Source organism: Tachysurus fulvidraco, chromosome 3 (assembly GCF_022655615.1).
Source record: "Tachysurus fulvidraco isolate hzauxx_2018 chromosome 3, HZAU_PFXX_2.0, whole genome shotgun sequence".
Lineage (NCBI taxonomy): Eukaryota > Metazoa > Chordata > Actinopteri > Siluriformes > Bagridae > Tachysurus > Tachysurus fulvidraco.
In genome coordinates this window covers 4,430,804-4,443,842 of record NC_062520.1, presented here as the reverse complement: position 1 = coordinate 4,443,842, position 13,039 = coordinate 4,430,804, and the positions used below count along the sequence as shown (strand labels likewise).

General features: G+C 38.0%; 1 protein-coding gene across 2 annotated transcripts; it reads left to right on the top strand.

The window, feature by feature from the left end:
• On the top strand, positions 1–12,758 carry nell3 (NELL (neural EGFL like) family member 3). 2 transcript variants are annotated; one of them, XM_027159712.2, is made up of 5 exons: positions 1–155; positions 3,607–4,232; positions 5,957–6,504; positions 6,777–6,843; positions 8,482–12,758. In XM_027159712.2, exons 2-5 carry the CDS (start codon positions 3,611–3,613, stop codon positions 10,011–10,013), a joined length of 2,769 nt encoding a protein of 922 aa, XP_027015513.2. In that variant the 5' UTR covers positions 1–155; positions 3,607–3,610; the 3' UTR covers positions 10,014–12,758. The 2 variants fall into 2 exon arrangements, with proteins under 2 accessions (XP_027015513.2, XP_027015512.2); XM_027159711.2 differs by having other exon boundaries at positions 6–159.
• The last annotated feature ends 281 nt before the right edge of the window (positions 12,759–13,039 follow it).

The following is a 13,039-nucleotide window of genomic DNA, read 5'->3' as shown; positions in this document are numbered from 1 at the left end:
AGAGAGAGAGAGAGAGAGAGAGAGAGAGAGAGAGAGAGAGAGAGAGAGAGAGAGAGAGAGTGTTTGGGGCAGAGGGACAGACAGAAAGACACGGAGACACTGGAGAGATGCTGAGCGGACGCTGACATAACAAAGACTGAGCTGAAGATCAGACAGTAGGTAAACACTCTCACTTAACATTCTCACCACTGCACACCATCCTACTGGCTCTGAAAGTGCCCTAGGTGGGGTATTAAATCGTGGGTTTTATCCTCTACTTAGTGCACTGCATGTCAAACAGTAAGCTGTTCCTCAGAGTGAGAGAAAGGAGTTTTTCTGTCCAAATGTAACACCACAACTAACACTAAATTCTTCAAGTATTTGTTTATGGTGTTTATCTATAGATAGATAATTGTTATCTGTGTTAATTCTCACAGTGTTGAATTAACACCTGGTGAATACAAGTGTAGTGTTGCATCAGTCGTACGGTGATTATGTACAGCGCAAAGTGTTAACTAGTACGGTATCAGATAACAAAGAGTGACAAACACTGCGTTTTAACCATGTTAATGACTGTGTTAGTGTTTAATCTCATGTATTTGTTTTATGGTGTGAACCTGAACCTAATTCAGTGGACTTTTACAGTTATAGTGTTTATACCTAAAGCTTAGTGTAAATTCTTACAGACTATTATTACAGTACTAGTTAGGGGATGTGTTAGGTTTTACAGCATTGTATTAACACCTAAGCCCTGATTAATACTATATTCCATGTGTGTAAACTTTAGCTATATGAAAATAACTGTTGTGTTGATGATGACAGCTTATTGATTATAGTTGCATTATAGTTGCATATAGTTTATATGCAGATTATACTGATTGCAGTTATAAATTAACACCCAACGAGACTTGTTATTGTTTAAAGCTCACAATTAACATCTCAAGTGTTGTGTAATGATTAAAGTTCTGAATTAACACTTGGCGTTTTGTTAATGTTTATAGGTCAGGATTAACACAGTGTTGTTATGATGTTTACAGATTTGATTTAACACCTAAAGTATTGCAAAAAATTCTTATGTAATTGTCATTGTTCATATCGTCGTTTATACCGAGTTACAATACCTAAGGTGATATGTTAAGTCTTTGAGTATTAAACTAACACCTCAAATAACAACTAACTAAGAATAACTAAGAATCCTAAGAAACTAAGAAACTAAGTGTGGAAAGTGTTTCACCTTCATAACAGAGTTAAAGGAGAACCTAAACTCTTGTGTTACCTCATGGCAGTGTTAAAATAACACTGATACTTGAGGCTGTTATAACTCTTAACACTTGTAACACTAACACTTAATGTAACACTGTAAGATTTAATGTAACACTAACACTTAATGTAACACTGTAAGATTTAATGTAACACTAACACTTAATGTAACACTGTAGGATTTAATGTAACACTAACACTTAATGTAACACTGTAAGATTTAATGTAACACTAACACTTAATGTAACACTGTAAGATTTAATGTAACACTAACACTTAATGTAACACTGTAGGATTTAATGTAACACTAACACTTAATGTAACACTGTAAGATTTAATGTAACACTAACACTTAATGTAACACTGTAAGATTTAATGTAACACTAACACTTAATGTAACACTGTAAGATTTAATGTAACACTAACACTTAATGTAACACTGTAGGATTTAATGTAACACTAACACTTAATGTAACACTGTAAGATTTAATGTAACACTAACACTAAATGTAACACTGTAGGATTTAATGTAACACTGTAGTAGTTAATGTAACACTGTAAGATTTAATGTAACGCTAACACTTAATGTAACACTGTAAGATTTAATGTAACACTAACACTAAATGTAACACTGTAGGATTTAATGTAACACTGTAGTAGTTAATGTAACACTGTAAGATTTAATGTAACGCTAACACTTAATGTAACACTGTAAGATTTAATGTAACACTAACACTAAATGTAACACTGTAGGATTTAATGTAACACTGTAGTAGTTAATGTAACACTGTAAGATTTAATGTAACGCTAACACTTAATGTAACACTGTAAGATTTAATGTAACACTAACACTTAATGTAACACTGTAAGATTTAATGTAACACTAACACTTAATGTAACACTGTAGGATTTAATGTAACGCTAACACTAAATGTAACACTGTAAGATTTAATGTAACGCTAACACTTAATGTAACACTGTAAGATTTAATGTAACACTAACACTTAATGTAACACTGTAAGATTTAATGTAACACTAACACTAAATGTAACACTGTAGGATTTAATGTAACACTAACACTTAATGTAACACTGTAAGATTTAATGTAACACTAACACTTAATGTAACACTGTAAGATTTAATGTAACACTAACACTTAATGTAACACTGTAGGATTTAATGCAACATTAACACTTAATGTAACACTGTAGGATTTAATGTAACACTAACACTTAATGTAACACTGTAAGATTTAATGTAACACTAACACTTAATGTAACACTGTAGGATTTAATGTAACACTAACACTTAATGTAACACTAAGATTTAATGTAACACTAACACTAAATGTAACACTGTAGGATTTAATGTAACACTAACACTTAATGTAACACTGTAGTAGTTAATGTAACACTGTAAGATTTAATGTAACACTAACACTTAATGTAACACTGTAGGATTTAATGTAACACTAACACTTAATGTAACACTGTAAGATTTAATGTAACGCTAACACTTAATGTAACACTAAGATTTAATGTAACGCTAACAATTAATGTAACACTGTAAGATTTAATGTAACACTAACACTTAATGTAACACTGTAAGATTTAATGTAACACTAACACTAAATGTAACACTGTAGTAGTTAATGTAACATTAACACTTAATGTAACACTGTAGGATTTAATGTAACACTAACACTTAATGTAACACTGTAAGATTTAATGTAACACTAACACTTAATGTAACACTGTAGGATTTAATGCAACACTAACACTTAATGTAACACTGTAGGATTTAATGTAACACTAACACTTAATGTAACACTGTAAGATTTAATGTAACACTAACACTAAATGTAACACTGTAAGATTTAATGTAACACTAACACTTAATGTAACACTGTAAGATTTAATGTAACACTAACACTAAATGTAACACTGTAGGATTTAATGTAACACTGTAGTAGTTAATGTAACACTAACACACATCGTAGTAGTTAATGTAACACTGTAAGTGATAATTTAACACTGTAGAAGTTAATGTAAAACAAATGCTTAATGTAACATTGAAGCAGGTGATGCAACAGTATATGATTTAATGTAACACTGTAGGACTGAATGTAGAATGTAACACCAACAGTTAAAGAAACAATGTACAGTATGAGAAATTGTAACACTGAAGACCTTAGAGTAATTAAACAGATAATGTAACACTAGTAGTTCATGTAACACTGTGGTAGGTAATGTAGCACTAATACTTAATGTAACACCATAATACTTAATGTAACACCGTAATATTTAATGTAACACTGTAGGAATTTATGAGTTTAATCAGTGGTGTGTTAATGTTTCTCAATTTCAGGTTCATGAATGAATTTAAGATGACACCGATGAGAATCGTGCTGTTCCTGTGGTGTCTCCTCTGCATGTGTGTATCAGTGAGGAGTGTGTCGGATCTGTGTAAAGGTTCTCGCTGCTTGGATTTGGGGGAGTCCAGACCATGTTCAGGGTCACATTGTGGCTCGAGCAGATCATCCAGACCAGCACGTCAACACAATCCAATAACACACAGCAGATCTGCATCAACCCACCAACATGGAGTCTCACACCTTCCTTCACCTGAAAAGGTGGAGTTACACACAGCTTCTCATTCTCACACTCACACAAGGGAAAGGATGCCGTCTGCCGAGGTTGCAGGTCACACGTGCACTGGAGCAGATTGCGTTACCACAAAAAGACCACCGCAGGCCATTAATGATACACGAGAGTGTAGGGGACTGGAGTGCAGACTGCCTTTAAGGATCAGAACCAAGCCCAGAGTGAGGTTGTGCCCTCCAGACGGCTGTGGACCTGGCTCAGACGATGCTCCTGTGCACGTTCCGGACATAGCTGCTCAATTTCTGGGGGAATTTCCGGATATCGGATATCCTTCGTCGGAACTTGGAGGTGCACCACTGGGAGTTCAGCTTACATGTGACATCAAACCAGGTGGAGTAAATCAGTGGATCCAGCTGTTTTCTCCTTGCTTGGGTTTTATTTTGAACTTAATTTCTTTTCTCAAGCTAAGCTTACTAAGCAAAGCACCTTTTCCCTTACTTCTAGCACTGCAGCTTTTTTTGATCATTTTCAATGCACAACTGGAACACGATTACTTTTCCTCATAGCCATACACATCTGTTCAGCTGCATTTGGAAGCCTTGCAGCAGGGGGAAAATCTCTGGCAGTCGACCGCCTAGAATATTTTTCTGCTTTGATGTCTTTCCACGCTAGTTTCCTAGCCTCAAATTGCAGCCTTGACAGGAAAAGAGAAGAACAGCAGTAAGGTTGAACATTTCTGAGTCATTAGAAAGTCCACATATAACAGAGTGACATCTTTTCATGGATAAATATAATATGGTGCAAAAGAAAAATTCAAAAACTGCACCCACAAATTGCTAACAGTGCTCCTTTTTGGAAGACTTAAGGTCAGAACTTATTTTGAGATTTTACGGCTTCTCTTTGAGGCTTTTCTGTTCATCAGTTAAAATTAAAGTGATAGACACCAGACGGGATTGCCTTGGAAGCATTTTGTATACATATTACTAACAAAATCGTGGCATGTTTTAAAACATTCGATCTCTGCAACTGAATGCACTTTATTGAACATTAGCGAGAGTCTGACTAGCATAATGAAATCTATGTTAGTTTAATCTAGCATTAGCAAACAACACTTAAGGCGATATATGCAAGTTCATGTTAGCAAATTAGCAAAATTTACCACTTTTTCTAATTTCAGTGAGCTGCAGCCTTCTAGGGACATAAATGAGACATGCGACGAACAATTGTAATTAAGCATGATTTCAGTTCAATAATAAAGATTGCTAAAAATTAAATAATCAATAAAATTCTGCCCAATTATATATAACTTTAATTAGGAAGGAAATATAATTACACTCGCGCTGTTCAATTGCAAAGTCACGTGAATGGTGTCACAAAGACGTCACAGGACACATTGAGCTGCGTAACGCTGTCGCTTTTCATTTTCTTTAAGGTAAATCTTAAAGAAATCTCTTTCAGATCAAGCATCAGTAATGCTGTCTGTAGGACTTCTGTCTATGCGCTAAACTGATGTACTTCATTGTTTATGGAAGTGAGAGTGTGAAGCACAGGCAGAGGCTGTGTGTTATTTACATTTAATCTTATTTTATTTAGTTACAGTGACGAAACTCACAACTCATTAGTTCCATTAATAATAGACAAAAGACTGCAACACTAATGATGCTCAAAAGTCCAGGTGACTGAAGTACAGTACATGCTGTTCTTAATGATCATAACATGCAGGACTTGAACTATTTAGTCCTTGTTGTTATCATCTTTTTGAGCATTTCTTTTAAAGGAAAATGCTTTTTATATCTTCCAAATTTCAGTAACTCATAAACAAGCTGTTCGTATCTTTGACCTGATGTGATTTGTTGATGAAACGTTCAATAACAAGGAGCTCTTTTCAAAAATATTTTAGACACTTAGTCTACCAAGACAAATGTTTGACTAACTTGGTAATGTTCATAAATCAAATCTCTTCTCATAAAGCTGCAGCATTTTATACCTTCAAAAGTTTGAGAACCTATGCTGTATGTAGTCCGTGTTGTGTGTTAGAGGTTTTAATACCACTGTGAAGTTCAGAGATCTCCAGTATTGAGTCGTACCAAACGTATGCCATTTTATTTTCCCAGGGGAGAACGAAGTTCCTTCGGAGGATGCCCTTGTCCTGCATCTGCAGCTTTCCAAAGGCCAGGAGAAGCTGGTAGAGGCTCTGCGGGCTCAGCAGTTAGTGATCCGTGACCTGCAGCAGCGTCTGGAGGAGCAGCAGGGAGCGCTTTTGGATCAGCAGCGTGAGATCCTGGAGCAGCAGCAGCGCATGTACGAGCAGATGGACGTGGTCAAGGCGCAGTACGGCATGCTGTCTGAGACCGTCAAGCAGGTGTCCTTCCAGGGCCTGCAGGGGGAGCTGCAGAGTTATTTGGAAAGTCAGCTGGCAAGCATGCAGAGCCAAGCTCGCAGCCACCTGCAGAAGTCACATGCCGTACATAAAACGGACGCCAAGCTGATTGACGTGACCGGGGAAACAGATCATGCTCTGCTTGGCTGTCGCAGCGCATGCGGCTCTGAAGAGTACTGCAATTTTCAAATGCAGCCACCACAGTGTCAACAGTGCACCATGTGTCCACCTGGGTTCTTCCTGGTGTCTCAGTGCTCACCCAATGCTGACAGGATTTGCCAGGTATCACATAGAAGACTGAATATGTACATAATCGACATTCCGTTTTCGATCCGTACATACAATGGTATCAAAACAAAAATAAAATATGCAAATTATCTCTTGATTTGACAAAATATTTGTGCTTCTTCAGGTTTTGTAAACCAGATAAAAAAAAAACCTAGTCATTAGGCATCTCTTCTTGCCTTTGTGTCATGTTGGCTGTCAGTTAAAATACTTAAAAAAATTATGTATATAGACAGTATATGTATATAGACATATTTATTTTTATACAGGACAGAGATGAATGCCTGGAAATCCCAACCGTGTGTGGCGAGAGAGTGAAATGCCTCAATACACCAGGTACACAAATCCAGAATGTTTCAAATCTCAATGAGCTCCTGACCTCAATTAAATTGCAGTAATTAGCAACACAATCTCCGTTTCATTATGCTACATGTCCAATTGCAAATAATGGTTCTGACTTCAAATTCAAATTTATGCAAACAAGCATAGTGAGAGTACGCCGCTGTGTAAAATGACTGACGACAAAAGTGAGCCGCATATGAGACATCTCGATTTAAATCGCTTCCATGATGAGCTGATGGTTTCTAATAATAATAATAATTAGTTTGGATTTTTTAAACTAGCTAAAATATAACAAATTCATTTCAGTTAGATTATATTTTGGACAGTACATCTGAAATCTGGGAGGAGATACTGAGACTGAATGAGTAAACCAGAAACGGGTGTGACATGAAAGTGGAGAAAATACATTCTGACAGGGCTTAAAATGAAAATCTGCAGAGAAATGGGATTCAAACATGGAAATGTGCTTTATTCTATCCCAGGGTTAAGCAGATCCAAAACCTAACCCCAGAACCTTGGCATGAGGAGAAAATACTCTGTGAATGTGATACGAGTCAATTACAGGCACACATTCATCCACCCGCATACTCATTTACCCAATAATTCACCTACTTATTCACACATGGGGCTTCAAAACCTTGGCCAATCCATCCATCACCAGCATGTTTGTGGAACGTTGGAGGAAACCAGAGAGCCCAGAGAATGTGAGCAATTCCACACAATCAATAACCCGAGCTCAGGTTCATATCAAGGATCCTGAAGCTGTGAAACGTCAATGTCACCCTGCCACCCACAATATGACATTCCAACGACGTGACACTAGTTATAAAGTTTGAAGGATATGGTGCTAGTGAAGTGACATAGTGAATATAGTGAGATAAAGACTATAATAACAAATATGATATCGACTATAAGCAAAAATGGAATTGTCCAAGAAATTGCTTATGAGTTATCACTCATAAATATGCTAAAACCCCCTCCCCCATTTTAAGAACTCAACCGAGCCAATTACGTAGCATATGAATCTGCAAAGACTGACAGTTGTTTAATTGTTTTAAACACACCAATATTAACTGATATACCCTAAAAGCCCCACTACCCTTCCACCCAGCTTTGTTTAGTAATTTTTTACACAAAAACATCTATCAACATCTCTAGTCCATTTTACTGCTTGTTGAACGATGCATAGAATCAGTGTCCTCACTTTCTCTCCGAGGATTTTCTTTCAGGTTTTGAGTTCATTCATTGGAAATTCATTCCACTGGTGTATGTTTGACTAACATTAATAATTCAGAAATAATCTGAAATTTTGCGTGCTGAAATTTTGCCAAGTAGAATAGTCCAAAAGAACTGCGTTTGTTTTTTTGAGAAGAAACGACAACATGAAAACATTAGCTCTGTGGAACTATTTCATGACCCCTCACCCTTCCCCCTCTACTGCTTATTATTCTAACTTGGAGTTGGCAGGTCTGCAATTAGAGTTCCAGCGTGTCAGGATGTGCAGAAATTTGCATGTGGGCACTTAGAATATGTCCGAAATCACCACTGTTAACCACACCTTGTTATTAGCTAAATTATTGTCATTTGTGGTAAACCATTCCTTTAACATCTACACTGTGCTTGTGTGGACAGGTGGATTCCGGTGCTTGGGCGTATCTGAAAGAGAGATCTCTTCAGGCCTATGTGGTCATGAGTACTTCTACAATCAGGAGCTACAAGAGTGCCAAGCATGTACAGATTGTGATGGGGAACCCGTAGCCGTACCGTGTAGCACTGTGAGTGATGCTGTGTGTGGAGTGACCTCGGAAAACACATTCTCTCAGTCCTGGTCTGCTTCGGTCACATTGCCCGCGGCTCGATCCAAAAGCACCGCTGTGTTTCCAGGCCTGCAGCTGAGTGTAATAGGAAAGGAGAGAAGCGACTTTCTGGTTAGCCATGACGGCTCCATCAGCCTCTATCAGCATGGTCTGCTCTGGTTGGATCACAACTTTGCCTTGAAGCACAGCTGCCGCAACTTCCTACAGATTGGTGTGAGGCTCAGTGGTGGTAGCGAGGAGGAAGGTCGTGACCTCAGTGGTGTAAGGGTGGAGCAGCCAGAGAGGAAGCACTTCCAGGGTGTGAGTGTGAGTGCAGCGGCTGAGGTGGAGCCTAATCAGACTCTGTGGTTGCTGCTCAAGAGCCCAAACCAACACTGCAACCAGAGCAAGGAGTTGCAGCTTTACGAGCTTGGATCTTCTGCGTTTAGCCTGCTGTGGCTGTCACATGACACCGGAGCTGTCGCTATGACTGCTCAGACATCCACAGCACCTCACTACCATGGTAATTACCGGCCATCCTTCCGTGTTGCTACCGTCTCTGACCCCTATGTAGTGGCATTGACTCATGACAATCGTGGAATTCGCTTCACTGAGAGAGGCACTGTCAAGTTTGTCCTGCAGCAGGCACTCTATGCCATGGGCCACACGTGCGTCCGTGAAGGCTTCTCGCTAGTCGCCTACATTAACGCAAATGGGACCAACCAGGAAGTAATGCGCTCGTTTAAATCCGGGGTCAACTATAGGGACACCTCCATCACTTTGTCAGCTACTACCATTGTAGATTCGGGTGACTGGCTAAACTTTGAGATCCTCACTCCATCACAATGCAATGTCCGATACTTTGGAGACAGCTCTGGAATTAGCATGCTAAGTCTGCTATGGATTCCTGCTGCTATTTCATCATCTCTAATGGCCACCGTATCCAGGACAGGCCTTCCATCTGGAGCTGTAAGGAACAAACCTTTGTTGTTTCAGCAGGTTGGTCCGGATGCTGAACACATCCGACTTGCTGGCGCGGGACACCAACACCCAAGGAGAAATTTTGTTTTTCAAGAAGCTGGTACAGCCAGTGTGGCTCTCAGTGTCAAGCTCATCCATTCTTGCAACGTGGTGAAGCTGATTCTACACCAGCAAGGCCAGGACAGGACAAATTCTGTTCCTTTGGCACAGCAGGTCGGGGGTCAGATGCCTGAAGGTAGCGAGTGGACCAGTGTTGGCGTCAGAGCATCGTTCGAGGTCCAGAACGGCACAGCCATTTACATCACTCTCGACTGTGTACGTGGCCGCATCAATCAAATTACACATGACGACGGCGCCAACCTTTTCATCCTCTGGGTAGCTGCGTAACACCATAATTTCACAGCTACTTATTCTTGATCTTTTTAGGAACAGGTGCTTTCAGAAAATTATGGCTTGTCTTGTCATATGCACAGAAAAACGAGGTACACAATATAACGCATTCCTAATCTATGGTAGCAATGTAGCACCATTTACAATGAAATAAATTAGAAATCTATTAATATAAAAACAAAACGGTACTTAACAAAATCGGAAAGACATTTGGTGTGGCCAAAAACTGAACAAATGGTTTGTAGGGTTAATATTCAATAGTTTTGAAATATGATATCTACAGATTGTCCGAAAAGTGTCTATACACGGGGGAACTTTAGCAACTTTCTTTACAAATCATCCTCTATTTGATTGGCTCCCCGTTTGACAGCAGTGTCATGTAAGATGCCTGCCATGGTTCCTTGTGACAGCTTACTGATGAGAATGATTTCAAAACATTCTTCTTTGCATTATGTTTCGCTATATAACTAAATCTGAAATGAATCGAATTGAATTTTTCGAACGATATTGGAAGACATTTTGTTAAAAAGTGTTCATTTCTCGATATGTATAAAGACTTTTGGGACACCCTGTATAATGAGAAGGTGCTATTTAATTTGAGTTATAGGCTCTGTTTGTTTGTTGGATTATGTTTATTATGGTGATGTGTGTTTATCAAGTTTTCTTTTGTTACTTTTTTTTTTTTTTTGTGCTTAAATCGCAAATTCGAATCGATTTCTGAACAAAAAGTACGGATTGCTTTCCAAGTACTTCGGCTGGTTGAGCAGTGACCAATCTTTATCGAGGGAATTAACCTTTTGATTTTGAATAATGTTGAGATGATTGTGTGTGTGTGTGTGTGTGTGTGTGTGTGTGTGTGTGTGTGTGTGTGTGTGTGTGTGTGTGTGTGTATGAGCGTGTGTGTAGTGGGGTATGATGTTGACATGCACACAGTATATAAAATGCTATACTGCACTCCATTTCCTTAAACATTGTACAGACGTGGGTTAATTGTTCAAACGTATTGATATTCAAATAACTTATCTATTTTACAAATCTTTTGTGTCTTAATTGTGCACATAGATCCCAAATTCAAGTTTTTAATCCCAATTTATATTGGAATCCCTGTAAAGTATACATACAAATATTTATATGATCAAATGCAAAGACTATATTTATATACAGTAAATGATGCAAAACTATTTGTTGTAACCTTCTACAGTAATTTATATGGTAATTACGATAATAAGAATGAAAAGCGATGCATACAGCATAGTTCAGTGCAAAAGTTTGCACCCCCATCCCTCAGGGTTTTTGTGTGGAAACAAAAATACAATTCTAGTTTATTTAGATCTTGGACAAGCATAGAAGTGTCAAATGAATGGCCAAAATAAACAAACAAACTTTCATGAAGAAGATGAAATAAATATATAACTATGATTTCTAAATGAACTAAACGAAAACATCTGGATTTTTTTCGCTTCAACTCTCAATGAATAGGTGAAACAATCAATTAAATTAATATAGTAAATCAGTTCCATGAGGATAAATATGTGTGTAAAATGAACAGAATAAAAGAAACAAGGAAATTAAAACAGAGAAGATCCAAAAGCTGCTGAGAAGAATTTAAAAAAAAAAGAGAAGAAACAGCTATACAGGAAAAGTGAGTGCTTATAATTTAGAAGAGTATGGAGCAAATTTACATTCCAGTTGATATAATTCCTTTTTTTATTTTATAAATAAATAAATATATATATATTGACACACAGTACACTAATAGCATTCTTAACACTATTAACAACTAAATGTATAAAAAAAATGCCTTCATTTTACTTTTCCTGAAGGTGTACAAACTTTTGCTACTGGACTCTTTGGTTAATTGTCTTTAAATCATGGGTCTGTGATTGGGGACCCTGGAGGCATAAGAGAGTATTTAAGTGTCTGTGATAACAATATTGTGCATGTTGAATATCAGTCTATCGTGTAACCAGTTTTCAGCCCTTGCTAATTTATTTATAATGCAAAAAAAAATAAAATAAAAAATTTAAATAATAATAATAATAATAATAATAATAATCCTGTAGAATAAAATGTGATGTTTTGTCAAGACTGAATAAAATTTCCATCTATTTTGACAAAACTGTTAAACCGTTTTAGCACAAGGGTTGTTGTTTTTTTTTTTCTTGGAAAAACCACAAGAGATGTTAAAGGTGGATTCGATTTAAATCGGATTTAAATTGCACTTGATATGCAACATCTCACCCTCTAATGGTTTAAGATTTCAGCCACATTCTTGACCCATTGCTCAGAAAGCAAAAGATGTTGGATTTTCTTTGCACAGAGTCCAATAAAAGCATTCGATAGAGTCTCGTCTTGGTTAACGATTAGCAGCTGGTCCCTGAGCACACTTATTACTCACTTCACCTTCCATTAACTTTTAGTATTTAGGTTTTAACACCACAGACTGAAGCGGTGCTATAGCTTTATTTGGTCAACAAACCCCCAGGATAAAACACCGCACTACAGGGTGTTGAGTTGTTATTCGTAACACATGATGATGTGATGCTGACTCCATACATTACACACCACACATCTGCCACTGTCTTATTTAAGTTTATACTGTAGGATTGTGCACATATCTACACACCTGTACTGTATAGCTTTTTTTTGTGAAAAAGTGCTGGCCCCCTTTCTGATTTTTAAAATTTTTTTTTGCATGCTTGTCAATCTCTCTCACTCACTCATTTTCTACCGCTTATCCGAACTACCTCGGGTCACAGGGAGCCTCAGGCATCATCAGGCATCGAGGCAGGATACACCCTGGACGGAGTGCCAACCCATCACAGGGCACACACACACACTCTCATTCACTCACACACAGATGCCAATCAACCTACCATGCATGTCTTTGGACCGGGGGAGGAAACCGGAGTACCCGGAGGAAACCCCCAAGGCACGGGGTAAACATGCAAACTCCACACACACAAGGCGGAGGCGGGAATCGAACCCCCAACCCTGGAGGTGTGAGGCGAACGTGCTAACCA